The sequence below is a fragment of the Electrona antarctica genome (assembly GCF_951216825.1).
Source record: "Electrona antarctica genome assembly, chromosome: 15".
Taxonomy (NCBI): Eukaryota; Metazoa; Chordata; class Actinopteri; order Myctophiformes; family Myctophidae; genus Electrona; species Electrona antarctica.
In genome coordinates, this window is record NC_136796.1 from 6,019,651 (window position 1) to 6,040,930 (window position 21,280).

General features: G+C 44.4%; 1 protein-coding gene across 1 annotated transcript; it reads right to left on the reverse strand.

Annotated features, from left to right (window-relative positions):
* Positions 1-1,297: 1,297 nt before the first annotated feature.
* Positions 1,298-13,249, reverse strand: LOC306938720 (elongator complex protein 2-like; the record flags this gene model as incomplete). Its single annotated transcript, XM_079522986.1, has 6 exons — positions 13,092-13,249; positions 8,754-8,832; positions 7,402-7,472; positions 6,043-6,187; positions 3,442-3,556; positions 1,298-1,418 (listed from the first exon to the last, which is right to left on the reverse strand). Exons 1-6 carry the CDS (start codon positions 13,221-13,223, stop codon positions 1,298-1,300), a joined length of 663 nt encoding a protein of 220 aa, XP_079379112.1. The 5' UTR covers positions 13,224-13,249.
* Between the last annotated feature and the right edge of the window lie 8,031 nt (positions 13,250-21,280).

A 21,280-nucleotide genomic window follows, 5' to 3' on the forward strand; every position in this document is an offset into this window, starting at 1 on the left:
ACAGGTAATAACAGGTAATTACAGATGATCTATAAACTTGCATAACGAGTTGTGAGATTAGATTTTCGGTGTGCGAGTGCGACACACCTGAGTATAACTCAGACTTAAAGGGTTTAGTTCAGATGTTTTGACTTGAAAGTCATTATGTAGGAAATACTAAATAGGTTCAAGGTTCAAGGAGTTTTATTGTCATTCCATACAAGTACAGAACGAAATTTGATTACTCAGGTCCTGGTCAGGCAAAAAAGAAGGTAAAATACAATAAGTCTAAAATAGCACTTCATATGAATAAAACCTATAGTGCAAAAAAGCAATTGCACAACCCGCTAATATTGCACGTGCCCATAAAAAGCAGCAGCACTAAAAACAGCATTAAAATGAAACAGTTTATGTGTCACGGCTCAAGTTCATAATGCAGAGTTCATGTGTAATCAACAGATCACTAGTGCAAAGGTCACAGTTCAAGGTCTAGAGTTCATGATTCTCACAGCTACCAAGGACTATTAAATAAGGACAGGAAGCGAAGGAACCGTACGGTGGACTCCATGTTGCTCCCTGGAAGGAAAGAAACATGCACAATGGGCTATATGCAGCCAACACTTCCACGTTCAGCTTCCTTGGTCTCAATTGTGCATGTTTCTTTCCTTCCAGGGAGCAACATGGAGTCCACCGTACGGTCTTCTTCCCTTCCAGGGAGCAACATGGAGTCCACCGTACGGTCTTCTTCCCTTCCAGGGAGCAACATGGAGTCCACCGTACGGTCTTCTTCCCTTCCAGGGAGCAACATGGAGTCCACCGTACGGTCTTCTTCCCTTCCAGGGAGCAACATGGAGTCCACCGTACGGTCTTCTTCCCTTCCAGGGAGCAACATGGAGTCCACCGTACGGTCTTCTTCCCTTCCAGGGAGCAACATGGAGTCCACCGTACGGTCTTCTTCCCTTCCAGGGAGCAACATGGAGTCCACCGTACGGTCTTCTTCCCTTCCAGGGAGCAACATGGAGTCCACCGTACGGTCTTCGCTTCCTAACCTTATTTAATTAACCATGACAGCTACAGGGAAGAAGAGCGTGGAAGAGCGAAGAGTGTCGCAGTCCCGCCCCCTTTCATGACGACGTGAGACCCAGAAGTGAAATCTCTGTTCATTTTCTCCATAGACTTTAGTTTTGTTTGTTGTCATGATTTGTCACAACTCGAGTTGGCTTTATACGAGGCTTAAAAGGTCTTTAAATAAATACTTTTTGAAATGTCTATGAGGAAAATGAACGGGAATCATTTCCTGGGCCCTGGTAGGGGGGGACTACCAGGGCGACACTCTATTCTTCTTCCTGATGGTGCTGGCCTTCATACTGTGCAGCCTCCTGCCCGACGGGAGGGAGACGAACAGACCGTGTGCAGGGTGGGTGGCATCCTTCATGATGCTGGTGGCCTTATTGGAGGGAGGGGGACAAACAGACCGTGTGCACTGTAGGGTGGGTGGCATCCTTCATGATGCTGGCAGCCTTATTCCTGCATCTGCTGGTGTAAATGTCACTGAGGGCAGGAGGGCTGCATAATATAGTGGTCGCAAAGGTATTAATTGATTGATTGCCCGAGTCCCGTGGTGGGAGTTCTGGTCTGGTTTTGGTGAATATTAAGTAGTCCCGGTGCATTTGGTGGGGGGGGGGGGGGTCACTAGGGGCCACGCATTAAAAACAAAGTAATCAGCAAAACTAGCGTCATTTGTATTGACCTATTTCAACCAGTGCAAATTTTGTTTGAACGTTTGAACCCTCTGTCACATGGAACTACTGCGTCTCTAGCTTGGAAATAGTCTACTATGGCTGCTTTTGAGATCAAGTAGGGTTAATTTAGGAAAAACAAAAACACAGAAAGGTCTATGCCCGACTAGACTGGAACTCACCTATGCTTTCTATGGCATAGGCAGCTCTACTAGACTGGAACTCACCTATGCTTTCTATGGCATAGGCCGCTCTACTAGACTGGAACTCACCTATGCTTTCTATGGCATAGGCCGCTCTACTAGACTGGAACTCATATGCTTTCTATGGCATATGCCGCTCTACTAGACTGGAACTCATATGCTTTCTATGGCATAGGCCGCTCTACTAGACTGGAACTCACCTATGCTTTCTATGGCATAGGCCGCTCTACTAGACTGGAACTCACCTATGCTTTCTATGGCATAGGCCGCTCTACTAGACTGGAACTCACCTATGCTTTCTATGGCATAGGCCGCTCTACTAGACTGGAACTCACCTATGCTTTCTATGGCATAGGCCGCTCAACTAGACTGGAACTCATATGCTTTCTATGGCATAGGCCGCTCAACTAGACTGGAACTCATATGCTTTCTAGGGCATATGCACCTCAACTAGACTGGAACTCATATGCTTTCTATGGCATAGGCCGCTCTACTAGACTGGAACTCACCTATGCTTTCTATGGCATAGGCCGCTCTACTAAACTGGAACTCATATGCTTTCTAGGGCATAGGCCGCTCTACTAGACTGGAACTCATATGCTTTCTATGGCATAGGCCGCTCTACTAAACTGGAACTCACCTATGCTTTCTATGGCATAGGCCGCTCTACTAAACTGGAACTCATATGCTTTCTAGGGCATAGGCCGCTCTACTAGACTGGAACTCATATGCTTTCTATGGCATAGGCCGCTCTACTAAACTGGAACTCATATGCTTTCTAGGGCATAGGCTGCTCTACTAGACTGGAACTCACCTATGCTTTCTAGGGCATAGGCCGCTCTACTAGACTGGAACTCATATGCTTTCTAGGGCATAGGCTGCTCTACTAGACTGGAACTCATATGCTTTCTATGGCATATGCTGCTCTACTAGACTGGAACTCATCTATGCTTTCTAGGGCATAGGCCGCTCTACTAGACTGGAACTCATATGCTTTCTATGGCATAGGCCGCTCTACTAGACTGGAACTCACCTATGCTTTCTAGGGCATAGGCTGCTCTACTAGACTGGAACTCACCTATGCTTTCTATGGCATAGGCCGCTCCCGGCAGGATCCGCCGGGAGAAACTACACGCAGCTGCATGACATGAGACTAATTAATTAGAGCGACAGAGAGAGAGAGGAGTACAGTGTGTGTGTGTGTGTGTGTGTGTGTGTGTGTGTGTGTGTGTGTGTGTGTGTGTGTGTGTACGTGTGTGCGTCAATTTAACAATGTGTTAAATCTGTGCTTCCACGGTAGCACAGATTGCGTGTGTGTGTGTGTGTGTGTGTGTGTGTGTGTGTGTGTGTGTGTGCAGGCACTAAAGGAGCGCCACAAATTGTGACGGATGACATGTGAGAGTGGGTGGATGGATGGATGGATGGATGGATGGATGCAAGGGGTGGGTGAGTGTGTGTGTGTGTGGGGGGGGGGGGGGGGGGGGGGGAGGTGGGTCTCAGAAACGGCGTCTGTCGCACACCAACGAGAGAACGCCGGGGCTCGGAGCTTCTTACCTCCTCCGCTGCCTGGCAACAGGGACAGCGACACATCCATCACAAAGCCCCCGCCAAACGAGAGGGTGTGGAGGCACTCGGCTGAGGAGCACACGCACGCACGCACGCACGCACGCACGCACGCACGCACACACACACACACACGTACGTTTTACTACACTTAGAAGGACATCAACGTTTTAGGACAGCATTGAATTCAATATTTGGCATTAAATGCTAAATATTTAGGCATTTAGCAGACACTCTTAATCGCGATTTGTAAGCATTACAAGGTACACACAAGGTAATACATCAGATGCATAGAGACAGTGATCTAGGATCGTAGGTGAACCAAGAACCCATCATCAGTCTACTCTAAACAATAAAATATAAAACAAATAATACATAATCAGTGCACGCACGCACGCACACGCACGCACGCACACACACACACACACACACACACACACACACACACACACACACACACACACACACACACACACACACACACACACACACACACACACACACACACACACACACACACACACACACACACACACACACACACACACACACACACACACACACACACACACACACACGAGAGGTGACATGCATTTTGAAAATGCAGAGATGTCACTCTACTGGTGGTGACAGGATTTAAGATGCTGCTGAAAATTGTCTCCATGACCTTAGCCGCATGGTGGTGGGGGGGCGGGCACCACGGTTAAGGTGTTCCTGTGTAAAAAATAAAAGTCTATATTCCGGCTCAAGCAGCCGTGAAATTAAAGCGGTCCATAGTCGTTCCTAATCCTGTCACCGCACATTTGTTAGGCCACATAAACGTTGACAAATGTGATTTACGTGACAAGTATGCGGCTGCACCCACTTAGCTTTTTGAGCATTTTTGTGTTACCGTTACTGACAGCTTATTTTGCCTCCAAAACCATGTTAATGGCCGTTGGAAAAGGACCAACCCATAAGGAAATACACTGTTAAAATGTCACATCACTGGCACTGACCCAGTTCCTGTTGCCTTTGTTTTTTGGCAATCAATTTATGCCGCATACTGAATTTATTTTTAATGAATGCTGACGAAGGTAGTTTACCTGCTCTTATAAGTTATTGCATGGCCACATAAAAAAATGGAAGAATAGCAGATCTACAAGCTCACAACACTAGTTGGTAGTTTATTTGTTTGTTTAAAAAAATGGCCTGGATAACGTGTTCCTTCCACGGGCTACGTCCGGCCGGGGAAACTCCCCCCTGTCAGATGAAAAGAAGCAGCTCAACCCTCCCCAGGTTGGCAGAGGAGGTGTAGCGCCCAGGATTACATTAGATGGTGAAAAAATGGGTTGCAAAATCATGGGATAAAAATTTATGTAAAAAATATATACATGTGTACAGAGTTATACACCCGTACAAGCCCATTTGGAACCCACTCAAGAACACTTTTGAGACCCACTGGTGTAGCAGAGTGTTTCCAGTGAGCCAACATGCACAATAGCAGCACCCTGACTCTGTTTGACCAGAATGGAACAGAGCCTTCATTAGTATCATCGGTGACATCTGTGAAGGAAGTAGGGAAGGGGCCCAAGTTCTTTCCAAAATGGTGTGAGTGCATAGAGCCTACTCCTATCCAGTGGCGTATCCAGGAATATGTTTTGGGCAGGCAAAATGTGTTAATTGTCGTCTCCCCGCGCACAATCGTAGCACTAAAGGTTTTCAAAGAGGTATACCTGCCAGACGAGTAGGATACAAAGGCTGAAAGGCATGCATTTACATTCCAATGGGTGATTGAGGGTCGCGCTCTACCGGGACGGCCAATCAGCTGTCCATTAATATTTTCAGCGCCATTGCCGACGATTAAAGTCAATTGACGCCTAATTTTGATACTGCCGCTTAACGCCATTGCCGACGGCCTTCGGCAATTGAGCTTTTATAGCGCGTTCGATTGCTCGAGCCAAAATGCGTTAGCCGGTTAGCTAGCTGTGTTGTTAGCACAGCACTGGATCGCCCATCTTAGATCGTCGTCGCCATAAGAATCCATTCTATCCATTTCTTTCAATCGCCTGTATCTCCTATTCCTTGTCCCAGATGGCATTTTGGTCAAAACAGCGTTTCTTTGACGGCACAGATCTGACGATGTAGAGCTCTCCAGAGCTCCGGGCTGGATTCAGATTGTAAACAAGGCCTGCCTAGCTCCATGTAGATTCCAAGGTTATGACTACTGCTCATGGACCGGAAAGGGTGGCTTTTCAAAATAAGAGCTCAAATTTAAAAAATGCTGGCGTGAATTAGATCCTAATTTTTCAATAAATGATAGCGGCCTAAGTGTTAATAGTTCTCAGGTCTTGTTTTTGTCCTCTTTTTTTCTCATTGTATGGATTTTGGCCAGGCCAGAAAATGGATTTGGACAGGCGGACGCCTGCCCTCGCCTTATTGTAGATACGCCTCTGCTCCCATCGATAGGTGTCATTGACTGTTCCTCCTGTGAGGTTAGAGTTGGGTTAGGGTTTGGGATAGTGTTAGTAATGGTGGGACTAATGCCACGCTACCGTCGGCAGGCCAGTGTGTGTTACCTTTGGTTCCGTCACAGAGCCAGAGTCTGAGCGTGGAGTCGGCAGCAGAGGAGGCCACCAGGACCTGGGAGTCGCCCCCCAGGGGCATGGCATCCACGGCACACACCGGCCCAGTGTGGCCCAGACACTCCACTGACCGGCTGAACTGGATTTTAGAAAAGAATACAAAAGGTTATTATTATAGAACGACTGCAGAAACCCTCGTGGGCTCGCTGCAGCTGCCCAGGAGGTGATTGAACAGAACGGCTCATAAAAAAAACATCTGCACTGCAGTGTTGATTTCATCGACTAAAACTAAGACGAAAAATGTCCGTCGACTACCTTTTTTCACTGACGAAAACTAAATGGAAACTAAATGAAAACTAAGCCATGATGACTAAAACTATGACTAAATATACTGACAATTTCGTCAACAAAAAAAAATAGACTAAAATGTTAGGAAGGGACTAGTGGACAAGAGATCCAGTATTTTTACCAGTCATTTTACACTTGGTTGCATGCTGAAAATAACAGATCTACAAGCTCACAACGTTGTGAGCTTGTAGATCGGCTATTTTCAGCAAGTGTAAAAACAGTCATTACGACGGCATCAACGCCCACCAAAATACATTTTAGTCGACTAAATCAACTGTAGATGTAGTCGACTAAAATCTTATGATATTTAGTCGACTAAAACTAGACTAACACTAAAACATTCCAGGTGACTAAAATGTGACTGAAACTAAATGAAAACTATTGAAGAGACTATGACTAAAACTAAAATCAAAATTTGCTGCCAAAAACAACCTTGTCAGCGGTTACAGTGTTGACGCTCCCGATGACTTTTGAAGTTACATTAGGCAATTTTGCTTCCGGATCATTCGGGGGTGAATTTTGGGGGTTTTCAAAATAAACAAGCCCGTGCATCCTGTTAAAGCTGGCAGTTTATGAGTAAATTCCTTTCGCTCCTATGCCACCAAAATGTGGAACGCCCTACCAACAGTCATTAAGACATGCGAATCCCTTGACTCCTTCAAATCCGCTCTCAAAGGGCACCTACGGACGGCTGCAATTCGAAATTGGCCCCCGTAAAATCTGAATCCCCCCCACCTCTTTTTCCCCTCACTGTATATGTTTCTTTTCCCTTTTTACCTCCTTTATGATGAATTCCCGTTCTGTTCTTTGGCTATATAGAAGTGTATATTTATACGTCTCTAAATGTTTTGATGAATTGAACAAGGTGGACTCTCTTGTAAACAAGTGTAATGCTTTATTGGGTCGTCCACTCACAGTTAACAGTCTTTGTATCGAGTTGTGCTTGAATTGTACTGTAATTCTGCAAACTGTTAATAAATATTTCAATCAAAATGTTTGTCGTACCTTGCCATTTTGAGCCTCCCAGACAATGAGGCGATTGTCCGAGCCGCCGGACACAAGGTGACGTTCTGGACCTGAGAGTTGAAACACGACAGTTATTAGAACGGCTTTGGATATTCTGCAGTGACAGATGACAACACCCCTGCATGGCATACTGGTGTAATTCAAGCCTAATGATTAAAATACAGCATAGATACTGACTTCAGAGATGAAATCACCTAGACCCGTGGAGTAGAGGGTGACATTATGTATAATTTATGTATTTATCTATTTGGACTGCTTCAGAACATCTGACAGTTATGCCTATACCTACACACCTATATACAGAACTTAACTTTTTCGCTGCTATCTACATTTATGAACGTAGCTAGGCTATCGGTACCTACTGGTGCTATCTACGCGTATGTTGCGCAGACAACCGTATACTCCATATATGAAAGCAGCGGCCGTCTATTTAACTTTTAGCATTGCTCCGGTTAGTATGAGAGCCTCCGTCCGCACCAGCTATGGGATTTTTAAATCCAGCTCTATCGAGCCTCCATTATAACAGGATTTTCAAAGCGCTGTATCTCAAAAGGTTCGAGCGCTGTCCATGGTGAGCCGTCACGCACCCGACGATCGTAAATCATTTGTGAGTTTGTACCGCATCGCTGAGCACATGTAACTGGTTGTAATGATAGCTAAGGGGTCTGAGCTAATGCGACTGTTTACTGTGATCATAACAAAAGCTTCCTGAATAACCCAGAAAGGAAACGAGGATCGTAGAGTTAGAGTGGACGCGTGCCATTCCTTAGGTGTGCTTATGCTACCACCTATCAGCACAGAAAGAGTTAACCCATTATGACCTGAGATCAGATTCTAAAAATGTCTTCTACATCCTGACAGTTTTCTGAAAAAGCTATGTTTCTATGTCAGTCGTTCTTCGATTTTTCAAAAATAGCAGACCTACAAGAGGAGCTACGCTCCACTGCACCTCACCTCCAGTAAGCCCCTAATAGAATCTACGCCATTTTGAAAATAGCCTACCTACTCCCAGGCCTCTTCCGACTTCTTTCACAGGTGTTACCGATGATAGTAATTAAGGCATTTAGTGTACAGTCGTTCTCAAACTTTTTTAATTTCAAGGACCCCCCATAACTCTAAATGTACAAATGAAACCACTCTCAGAATTACACACCATTTGGAACCCACTGAAGGACCCTTTGAGACCCACTGGTGTAGTTTCCAGTGAGCCACGATGCACAATAGCAGCACCCTGACTCTGTTTAACCAGAATGGAACGGAGCCTTCATTAGTATCATCGGGAACAGGAAGTTGGAAGAGGTCCTATTGCCACCCACACATCCCACACTCACCACAGTCGGGTCTGTGCACCCACTGGACTGCATTCACTCTGCCCGTGTGTCCGTTCAGAAGAGCCACGATCGCCCTCTCCTACGACAAATATCCAAAAGCTTATGATGTGGTAAACATAATAACATACAATTTAGGCATTTAGCAGACAATTTTAATCCAGAGCAATTTACAGTAAGCAAGAACAAAACAACATGGCAATACATCATATAAATAAAAATAGTCAACATGAATCATATGTAAGCAGTAATTCCACCTAACAGTGGAATAATTATATAATTATATAAAATTATATTTATAAAACTATGCATATATACTATATAGTGCTAGCCTATGTCTACATCAAAATGCTATCTGAGTTAGATAAGTTGAGCCTTTGCATACGCCTGTAGGTCGTCGGGGCTAGGGCAAGTGCTACAGGCTAAGATGGAGTCTGAAGAGGTGGGTTTTCAGACTACGGCAGAAGATTGGAACATAATGATGTCAAGCCCTGTAAAACGTTGTTGCATGACGGTGTCGTGGAATGTTTATACATAATTATTTTTATAATGACATTTTCAATTTTCATAATGACATTCGGGAAGTGTTTAGCCTTAAAAGCAGCTTGATGCCGCACAGCTCTTCAAGGGCAGAGATAGTGGTTGTACTGGTCATCACCCAGTACATCAATATCAGACTGTGGTTGTACTGGTCATCACCCAGTACATCAATATCAGACTGTGGTTGTACTGGTCACCTCCCAGTACAACAGTATAAGACACAAAATGTGGTTGTACTGGTCAGCTCCCAGTACAACAGTATCAGACTGTGGTTGTACTGGTCAGCTCCCAGTACAACAGCATCAGACTGTGGTTGTAATGGTCAGCTCCAACAGTACAACAGTATCAGACTGTGGTTGTACTGGTCAGCTCCCAGTACAACAGCATCAGACTGTGGTTGTACTGGTCAGCTCCAACAGTACAACAGTATCAGACCGTGGTTGTACTGGTCAGCTCCCAGTACAACAGTATCAGACTGTGGTTGTACTGGTCAGCTCCCAGTACAACAGTATAAGACACAAAATGTGGTTGTACTGGTCAGCTCCCAGTACAACAGTATCAGACTGTGGTTGTACTGGATAGCTCCCAGTACAACAGTATCAGACTGTGGTTGTAATGGTCAGCTCCCAGTACAACAGTATCAGACTGTGGTTGTAATGGTCAGCTCCCAGTACAACAGTATCAGACTGTGGTTGTAATGGTCAGCTCCCAGTACTACAGTATCAGACTGTGATTGTACTGGTCAGCTCCCAGTACAACAGTATCAGACTGTGGTTGTAATGGTCAGCTCCCAGTACAACAGTATCAGACTGTGGTTGTAATGGTCAGCTCCCAGTACAACAGTATCAGACCGTGGTTGTACTGGTCAGCTCCCAGTACAACAGTATCAGACCGTGGTTGTACTGGTCAGCTCCCAGTACAACCGTATCAGACTGTGGTTGTACTGGTCAGCTCCCAGTACAACTACAACAGTATCAGACTGTGGTTGTACTGGTCAGCTCCCAGTACAACAGTATCAGACCGTGGTTGTACTGGTCAGCTCCAACAGTACAACAGTATCAGACTGTGGTTGTACTGGTCAGCTCCAACAGTACAACAGTATCAGACTGTGGTTGTACTGGTCAGCTCCCAGTACAACAGTATCAAACTGTGGTTGTACTGGTCAGCTCCCAGTACAACAGTATCAGACTGTGGTTGTACTGGTCAGCTCCCAATACATCAGTATCAGACTGTGGTTGTACTGGTCAGCTCCAACAGTACAACAGTATCAGACCGTGGTTGTACTGGTCAGCTCCCAGTACAACAGTATCAGACTGTGGTTGTAATGGTCAGCTCCCAGTACAACAGTATCAGACTGTGGTTGTAATGGTCAGCTCCCAGTACAACAGTATCAGACCGTGGTTGTACTGGTCAGCTCCCAGTACAACAGTATCAGACCGTGGTTGTACTGGTCAGCTCCCAGTACAACCGTATCAGACTGTGGTTGTACTGGTCAGCTCCCAGTACAACTACAACAGTATCAGACTGTGGTTGTACTGGTCAGCTCCCAGTACAACAGCATCAGACTGTGGTTGTAATGGTCAGCTCCAACAGTACAACAGTATCAGACTGTGGTTGTACTGGTCAGCTCCCAGTACAACAGCATCAGACTGTGGTTGTACTGGTCAGCTCCAACAGTACAACAGTATCAGACCGTGGTTGTACTGGTCAGCTCCCAGTACAACAGTATCAGACTGTGGTTGTACTGGTCAGCTCCCAGTACAACAGTATAAGACACAAAATGTGGTTGTACTGGTCAGCTCCCAGTACAACAGTATCAGACTGTGGTTGTACTGGATAGCTCCCAGTACAACAGTATCAGACTGTGGTTGTAATGGTCAGCTCCCAGTACAACAGTATCAGACTGTGGTTGTAATGGTCAGCTCCCAGTACAACAGTATCAGACTGTGGTTGTAATGGTCAGCTCCCAGTACTACAGTATCAGACTGTGATTGTACTGGTCAGCTCCCAGTACAACAGTATCAGACTGTGGTTGTAATGGTCAGCTCCCAGTACAACAGTATCAGACTGTGGTTGTAATGGTCAGCTCCCAGTACAACAGTATCAGACCGTGGTTGTACTGGTCAGCTCCCAGTACAACAGTATCAGACCGTGGTTGTACTGGTCAGCTCCCAGTACAACCGTATCAGACTGTGGTTGTACTGGTCAGCTCCCAGTACAACTACAACAGTATCAGACTGTGGTTGTACTGGTCAGCTCCCAGTACAACAGTATCAGACCGTGGTTGTACTGGTCAGCTCCAACAGTACAACAGTATCAGACTGTGGTTGTACTGGTCAGCTCCAACAGTACAACAGTATCAGACTGTGGTTGTACTGGTCAGCTCCCAGTACAACAGTATCAAACTGTGGTTGTACTGGTCAGCTCCCAGTACAACAGTATCAGACTGTGGTTGTACTGGTCAGCTCCCAATACATCAGTATCAGACTGTGGTTGTACTGGTCAGCTCCAACAGTACAACAGTATCAGACCGTGGTTGTACTGGTCAGCTCCCAGTACAACAGTATCAGACTGTGGTTGTAATGGTCAGCTCCCAGTACAACAGTATCAGACTGTGGTTGTAATGGTCAGCTCCCAGTACAACAGTATCAGACCGTGGTTGTACTGGTCAGCTCCCAGTACAACAGTATCAGACCGTGGTTGTACTGGTCAGCTCCCAGTACAACCGTATCAGACTGTGGTTGTACTGGTCAGCTCCCAGTACAACTACAACAGTATCAGACTGTGGTTGTACTGGTCAGCTCCCAGTACAACAGTATCAGACCGTGGTTGTACTGGTCAGCTCCCAGTACAACCGTATCAGACTGTGGTTGTACTGGTCAGCTCCCAGTACAACTACAACAGTATCAGACTGTGGTTGTACTGGTCAGCTCCCAGTACAACAGTATCAGACCGTGGTTGTACTGGTCAGCTCCAACAGTACAACAGTATCAGACTGTGGTTGTACTGGTCAGCTCCAACAGTACAACAGTATCAGACTGTGGTTGTACTGGTCAGCTCCCAGTACAACAGTATCAGATGGTGGTTGTACTGGTCAGCTCCCAGTACAACAGTATCAAACTGTGGTTGTACTGGTCAGCTCCCAGTACAACAGTATCAGACTGTGGTTGTACTGGTCAGCTCCCAATACATCAGTATCAGACTGTGGTTGTACTGGTCAGCTCCAACAGTACAACAGTATCAGACCGTGGTTGTACTGGTCAGCTCCCAGTACAACAGTATCAGACTGTGGTTGTACTGGTCAGCTCCCAATACATCAGTATCAGACTGTGGTTGTACTGGTCAGCTCCAACAGTACAACAGTATCAGACCATGGTTGTACTGGTCAGCTCCAACAGTACAACAGTGTCAGACTGTGGTTGTACTGGTCAGCTCCAACAGTAACAGACTGTGGTTGTACTGGTCAGCTCCAACAGTACAACAGTATTAGACTGTGGTTGTACTGGTCAGCTCCAACAGTACAACAGTATCAGACTGTGGTTGCACTGGTCAGACCACTCTTCCTGTGGCCATTTATATGGCTGTGAAGTACGTGGAATACATGACACGTACGGAATACTATCTTACCCATTCTAGGCCTAAAAATGTTTATACACACAATATAACACGTTTTACATTAATGAAAAGAGGGGGCGCCTAGGCTGGATGGGCTGCCAGAGCTGACAGCACAGCATGACGTTTGCCGACTGTTCACGTTATATTATTAGCTTTATATTAACATTTCGCGTGATGTGTCGGTACCTGCGGGTCGTAGAGAGCCACGGAGTTGCATGTCCCAAAAGCAATGATGCCCCCGCGGCCCCAGGACAGCACGTGTGGGGTTCTGTTGGCACAACATGCGACATGGCATGTCTGGATCACGGGCGCCGCCATCTTGGATGTTGTTGTGTGGTGTTACCGTAAATGGGTGTGTAGCTGCAACACCGCCACACGCAACAAGCGTTCCTATTCGAAGGCTAATTTAATTAAAGGACCACTACCACGACTGTTCAACCTACCATAATTGGTCTTCACTAATGTTCATGATAAAAAGCCACAATATTTTTTCTACTCTGTCTGTGTCTCATGGGAGGGCTGTGGACAGTTCAGAATCCCGTCCAGGCGTCCACCAGTGACATCATGAAGGAAACCAGTGATGTAAATAGGTTTTCAATGTAATGAGTCCCGGGATGCAGAGATGTTTTTTTAGATGAGTCCCTGGCTGCAGGGACATTTTAGTCCCACTTCAACGACGTTAGGAGTCATATTTTGCCATTTTTACAAATTGCAGCATTTAACTCCCATTTCATTTTATGTGGTTATAATGTGGTTATATTCATGTAGAAAACAGAAGAAGAAATGACTATTATAACTAAAGCTAGCAAAATAAACTAGAATAAAAAAAACAGTAGTACAGTAGTACAGTAGTGCATCCCGTGGATGCAGAGGTCGTTGTTTTATTGCGTCCCTTAACTATAAACTGCGTTTTGGGATGCAAAATGCACCCTATTTTAATCTCTGAGGAAACTGCAGGCTTTCTAGGAATACATCTCGTTTAAAAGGGAAAATCTGCCTATGTCACTGGTGTCAGTGTAGATTTTTGTCCTATTACAAACATTAAATGCCATTGGCAATGAATCGAGAATTTACGTCATATGTAGACGAGCAAATCGGCTATTTTCGTCCTACACAAACATTAAATTCCCATTGACAATGAATGGAGAATTCATTTAGTCATGTATGTGTCTGAGCAAATCAGTATTTTTTTTGTTAAATTCTTATTGACAATGAATGGAGAATTTACGTATTTTTTGTATTTTATCATGAACATTAGTGAGGACCAAATACCAATGATATGAAGATCAGTTGAAAAGTGGTGAAGTGGTCGTTTAAGGCATTGTCGCACATATAAATAATGCATACATCGTTTTCAGGGTGGTGTTTAATGTGAGTATTATATTAACATAAATAAGAGAAGCTGGAGTAATAGTTAGGAGCAATGTGCAATGCATGTTCCCGCACACACAAATGCACTACTCGACCATGTCCACTAGATGGCAGAAGACAACTATAAAGCATTATACTCCTGATTCCAAAGGATTGGGGAAAAGTGTAGTTCGTGAATATAACATGGAAAGTGATATTTGTGGGAAACAGTGTGTGTGTGTGTGTGTGTGTGTGTGTGTGTGTGTGTGTGTGTGTTAAAGGTTAAAGCACTGGATTCTGATAGTAAGTAATCATCGCTATAAAACGTTTGTTCAGCAACAGCTATAGGGTCTCCCTGTCTCTCCAGCTCTATTAAAAGAGAAAATACATTTCCAGGTAGGTGACAGATTTTCAGCCAATCAGAAGAGTTTGTATAGAATTCCAGTTCCAATTTTGTCAGCTCATGTATTAGTGTCATCACTTCCAATTTAACTTACCTAGTTCTCTGCGCTGATTGGATGAAATTGATATCCTGAAAAATGTATGTTCTGTTTACTAAAGAGCATGGAGAGACACTAGCAATGAGTAGTATCAGAATATAGAACTATTTTACACTTATTTTAACAAAAGAAAATCACTTAATACCCTACCTTTAAATAATAATACATTTTAAATAATGTTTCAGTATCACCCATGTGAAATATATTTATCATGTACAATTGTGCTATTTAGACAATTCAATTAGATTTTCATATCAGGGCCATGCTGGTCATCGCCATGCTGGCATGTTGTGATATTTAGACATTTTTGTCCAATTTATTTTTTGACGTGCACATACAATAAAAGGGTACATCTTTGAACAATAAAAAGGTATATCTTTGAAAAACAAAGAAAGGACCCGCACTGTCGGAAACTTGCAAAAGAACGTTGCTCTTTATTAATTCAACGTTTTGGTTGAATTACCAAAACGTTCCTACATCAGGACGGACAAAGGACATTAGTAGACAAACACACAACTAGGTCTGTAATAAAACGTTTTGAGAGAACCACTGCACCAGTGGACTCCTAATGTGCCACAGTGTCATAGTAAATCAGTGTCATACATTCAGACAGTACTATGTAGGATCTACATATTCTTTTATTTTTTCTATAATTTTTATCCCACAATTTTGTAACCCAGTTTTTTCACCCAGTGCCAATTATCTAATGTAATCCTGGGCGCTACACTTCCTCTGCCAACCTGGGGGGGGCAGCGGAATGACCTCATGCCTCCTTCTATGCATGAGGAGTCCAAGCTGCTTCTTTTCAACTGACGGGGGGGGGATTTCCCTGGCCGGACGTAGCGCGTGGAAGGAACACGTTATTCCGACCAGTTCCTTTCCCCTCCATCAGGCTCCCCGGCTGGCCAAGGGGAGGTAGTTTTAGAGACCAGGATTACTGCATGTTTTTGTGAGGGTACCTACCCTAGGGGACACGGGGAGAACATGCAAACTCCACACAGAAAGGCCCTTTCGCCAACCCCGCCTCGGGTATGGGCACTGAGGACTCGGAGGAGGGAACACGCCCCCAGCGCCCACAGCAGGAATCGAACCCAGGACCTTCTAGCTGTGAGGCGACAGCCTACATATTCTGAAGAAAACTTGCACATCATATTTTGCACATGGACAAAATATTACACATGTTTTTGTTGTATAAAGGGCTCATCCAGTCTGGGTCAAGAACGGATATGCATGCGTGTATGTGTTCATACAGTAGTATAAATGACCACATAGCCTATTCATTTTTTAACTGGGGACCCCCCTCCCCTACAAGCACTTAGAATTGCAGGCATTACATTTGATTTACTCTGTTCCACAGATAAATATTATGAGAATAGCTGAACTACAAGTTCACAACGCCTCGTAACTTTAGAAATACCGTGTAAGGCCTACACTTATTGATTTGTGTATAGTTGCACATTAAGCTAATCAACTGGGGACACGCCCAGTTTGGGAACCACTGAAAACACAGAGCAGCAAACCTGGCTTTCAACAAGTGTTGCCATGTCTGCTTGTATTATAAGCAACTTTACATCGGCTATCATTTTCAAATAGCCGATGTACATAAGTTTAGAGTGCTCATGTGACCTATAGTAGCTTCTTTTGGGCATAGGTTCATAGATCTGGTTGGTTAGTTCTCTCATAGAATCTGGCAACACTGCTTGCTACAGGTAACCTGACTCCGCCAGATGGGGCAGCAGAGAGTACACTGGGTTCCCCCCTCGGAACCCAGTGTACTCTCTGCTGCCCCATCTGGCGGAGTCAGGTTATGCTACAGGTACAGCAGAAACAACGACTTAGTTGTGTGCTGGTGTTCCATGCCATGAATAGATGTACGGTATGTATACAAAAAATAATAGACCACGTCCCACTTCAGACCCCCAATTCTTCTCCAGTGTGTACTGTACGCAGGTGTCTGTCCAGGTGGTGTAACCAACCAAACCTTGAGTCACAGTGTTTACAGTGGAAAGGTTTTTCTCCAGAGTGCAGACGCTGGTGTGAGATCAGATTACCTTTTTCATTGAACCCCTTGCCACACTCTATACAGTGGAAGGGTTTTTCTCCAGTGTGTGTACGCTGGTGTTTGTTCAGATTGCCTTTCTGAGTGAACGTCTTGTCACATAATTTACAGCGGAAAGGTTTTTCTCCAGAGTGAACATTCTGGTGTGTGAATAGACTACTTCTCTGTTTGAAGCTCTTGCCACACTGTTTACAGTGAAAAGGTTGTTCTCCTGTGTGGATACGCTCATGTTCTCTTAGGCCACGTGAATAACTGAAATTCTTCCCACAGAGTTTGCAGATGTGTGCTTTCTTTCCTGTGGAAGTAGGCTGCTGTGTATTTACTCCTCTTGGATCAGTTACAGTCTCTGTAAAGTGATGATGACCGTCAGATCTTGGTTGGTCAATGTCTTCTTGTTTCTGTCCGGTTACAGAGCTGGTGTTTTGCTGACAGGCTGCTGAGGGGATCTGCCCATTCCTCAGCATTTGGCAGTAGACGTCGCTGTGTCTCTTCTTCATGTGATTCTGGAAGAAGAGCTGAGACATGAAGGAGTATGGACACTCTGAACAGGAGAAGTGACTCTCAGAAGACTGGGATGTGGCTCCTGAGAATGAGAGGGAGAGAGAGGATACAAATGTTGAGGATAAAACTTGGAAAGCCTCCATCGATAGAGATGCGCGTGTGCGGATGGAATTTTCCGTCACCCGAATATGTGCGTATAAGTTCATTTTCCATCCGTCATTCAACCACATTAATAATATCATACTATTTATAGATCCACACCGACCGCACCGCAGGGATGCACATGGGATTCTATATACTGTGGAGTCTCGCAGAGGGACCGCCTCTGCCAGGTCGGCACCTCACTGAGGAGAGGCAGACACAGAGAGGCAGAGTACGGCGCTCTAGCCTGGACCGCGTCATTCAGGGGAGGTACCCTGATGGATGGAGAGCATGGTGAAGCATGTTCAGATGTTCTGACTTTGTGAAGGATTACCACTGCTGGCTTCATAGCCACTAGAATGTCTGTGATAATCCTGAGATGTGCAGGTCTGTGGGTGTTGTGACTTGGCAGCAATAGATGCCACAGGGCTCACAGGTGGAAATACACGTCCCTGACACAACAATACTACCTCTAGTAGTTCTAAAAGGCCATAGACAGTTTGGATGTGTTGCCAAGAAGTCTACTAAAATACAATGTTATGACTTTAAGGTTTAACTAAAGTGTGTTTTAAGTTGACCGACCTCCACTGGTATCCTCCCACTCATCACTGTCTTCAGTTTCTGGTTCAAGTTCAACTTCAATTTCACAATAGTTTGAAGAGATGTCTTCTTCATCTTCTTCACTTTTCACAGCTGGTAATGTCAACGTTGACCCATCAGGCTCCTCTGGTCTCTGAAGTATCTCCTCCTGTTCCTCTTTAATGTGTGGAGGCTCTGCTTCCTCCTGGAGCAGAGGGGATCTCCTATCCTGTTCATCTTTAATGTGTGGAGGCTCTGCTTCCTCCTGGAGCAGAGGGGATCTCCTCTCCTGGAGCAGAGGGGATCTCCTCTCGTGTTCAGGGGAAACCTCCTCTTTGCACACAACCACCCGCAGGATGTCTAGGAGCAGAAAAATAACGAGTGATTGATGGCCAGCGATAGATGATACTGAACACTGAATACCTAAAACGTAAATACAAAATGAGGTATCACTTGCTCATATTTTTTTTTCTTAATATTTTTTATCCCACGATTTTGTAACCCATTTTTCACCCCTGTGTCAATTATCTAATGTGATCCTGGGCTCTACACACCCTCCGCCAACCTAGTCCCCATATATGGGGGACATGGGGAGAGCAACGGACTTTAACTCATGCTTCCTTCATGCCTGAGTGTCCAAGTTGCTCCTTTACACCTGACAGGAGGGAGATTCCCTGGTTGGACGTAGCGCGTGAAAGGAACACGTTATTCCAACCAGTTCCTTTCCCCTCCATCAGGCGCCCCGGCTGGCCAGGGGGAGGCAGTTTAGAGTCCAGGATTACTGCATGTTTTTTGTGAGGGTACCTACCTAGGGGACACGGGGAGAACATGCAAACTCCACACAGAAAGGCCCTTTCGCCAACCCCACCTCGGGTATGGGCACTGATGACGCATCACTTGCTCATATTGACCAAACAATAATAAGTAAATAATAATAACTGAATGTTATTGACGTATCAACATATATATTTAGTTACTTTACACAACAAATGAATAATGGTGCTACATCAAATATTTAATGAGTTCTCCAACATCTCAATGTCACTCAAAACTAAGCCTGTGACCTCCCAAAACAAACTAATACGACTAATCTTTGGCCTTAAGCCCATGAGCCACTTATTTCCAACACACTTTGCTAGTTTGGAATGGCTCGGGGTAGAAGGCAAGGTTAAGCAATATCAATGGGATTGGTAATTAAGATTACTATTTTTTGTGGTGCTGCTGGCGTAGTGATACTGGACACAAAAACAATAGTTCCATGTAACAGAAGGGTCAAAGTTGAACAAAAGTTGTGCTTAGTGCGCCATATGATATAAATAGGTCAATAATACAAATGAGGCTATAGTTTTGTAGATTAATTAATTTTAATCCACAGAGACCCCCACCAAATGACCAGAACTACTTAATATTTACCAAAACCACACCAGAGCTCCCACCATGGGAGGTATAAATTAATACCTTTGCAACCACTATATTGTAGGAAGTATTTCCTACAGCTTTAAGACCAAAACTCTGAACTGAGTTATGCTAACCCTTTAAAGGAGTGGTTCCAAAAGATTTTAGCTCAAGAACCAAAAAGATAAATTACCAGTAGATGTTTGCCCGGGATACAGATCTACAAGCTCACAACACATGGCCACATTGTGCCGCAGTGTGGGCTTGTGGATCTGCTATTGTCACTACTGCTTATAGATTTGTTTTAATTATTTATGGAAATTTGTTTGTTTTTTCAAAAGTGACCTGAGACAACATCTAGTTATTTTCCTATTAAATGGAGGTGACATTCTTCCTTTGTACATATTTGTTGTTGACATGAAGTTTTGTGTTACTAAAATAACTATATATTAACTAATAATTGATTACGTCGGACCACAAAGGAAACAATTAAGTCCCCAGGACCTTTTTGCGTTTATCCTTTTAGTTTTGGTGTACTACTACTGTACCACATGCTGTGTTACATTTCTGACTAATAAAGCATTTAATTTTGCCAAACCATCTAGAACAAAGACAAAATAAATAATTAATAACGAAGGATGAAACTTACCGAGTTCTTCTGAGTGGTCATCAGGTTCCTCCTGTTTAATAGAAATGGTCCTGGATGGGTCTGGAGTGTTCATCTTCACCTGCAGACTGGACTCTGGTCTGAAATGACGGAATTGAATAAAGACTTAAATACTAAGATCAGAAAAGGTCCCATCACAGTGGTGGTGTGTCTCAAGAAGAATGAACATATCTGCAGATGGTAAAAGGCATAAGGGAAGATCTATTTCCCCCTCCAACTATGTATATACTTTCCCCATGTTCAACTGTTTTTATACTGTATTATATTTTGACATTAACTTTGGCAATGTTTTCTCATGCCAATAAAGCTCCTTTGAATTGGTTTGATTCCTCATCCGGGTCTTCCTATGCATATGCTCCTATGAATATCTCCACATTAGGGTCATATTTGTAGTAAGCTACACAAAATGAAACATGAACTGATTTGTTCATCTTACCTAGGTAAGATGGGACGGAATGGGAAGAAAACACAGCTTTGTTTCAGTGGTTGAGTTGCTAATGGTCCTCCTCCTGCTGCTGCTGGTGGTTTAATGACGAAACTGTTTTCAAACGAAATGACACGTTTTTGTTTGTCTACACAGAACACAAGAGATCAACTACTAATGTTCCGATTTGCATATTAAACCAACCTTTGTCTTTCGGATGGAGGTTTTCTGCAGCCTCCCAAATGGGACCGTCTTATTTGGTCACAGTCAGGGATGGATCGTATAGTAGCAGCTACTGGATTGGGATACTCTGGCGTTGGTCGTCCATGCACAAAATGCTAAGAGAGGGACGCCGTGAAGTGTTATAACGTGTCTTTGTGAACGAAAATAAAAGCCTGGGTAGTGGGCACCGAGGCTAGGGACCCCTTGTTTATCTTTTCTGTATTTGGGGGATACAGAAAAGGTAAACAAAGGGTCCTGAAATGGGCTAGCATTGGCAACCAACGTTGCTCACTACAGTAGCTCTGATCCATAGCTCTAAATGCGTTTCATTTACATTTTAGAGCTATGGATCAGAGCGATCACTACAGTATATCTGAGATCAGCTCAGCCTCAAATGACACAATAGCCCCATATGTTCCCTCAGCACTAGAATGAGCGTATAGTGCTGAGTGAGGGAACATATGGGGCAATGACACAATTACCCTATGCTCAAATGTTAAGACATAAGCAACTTTAAATCACAACTGTACCAGCAAT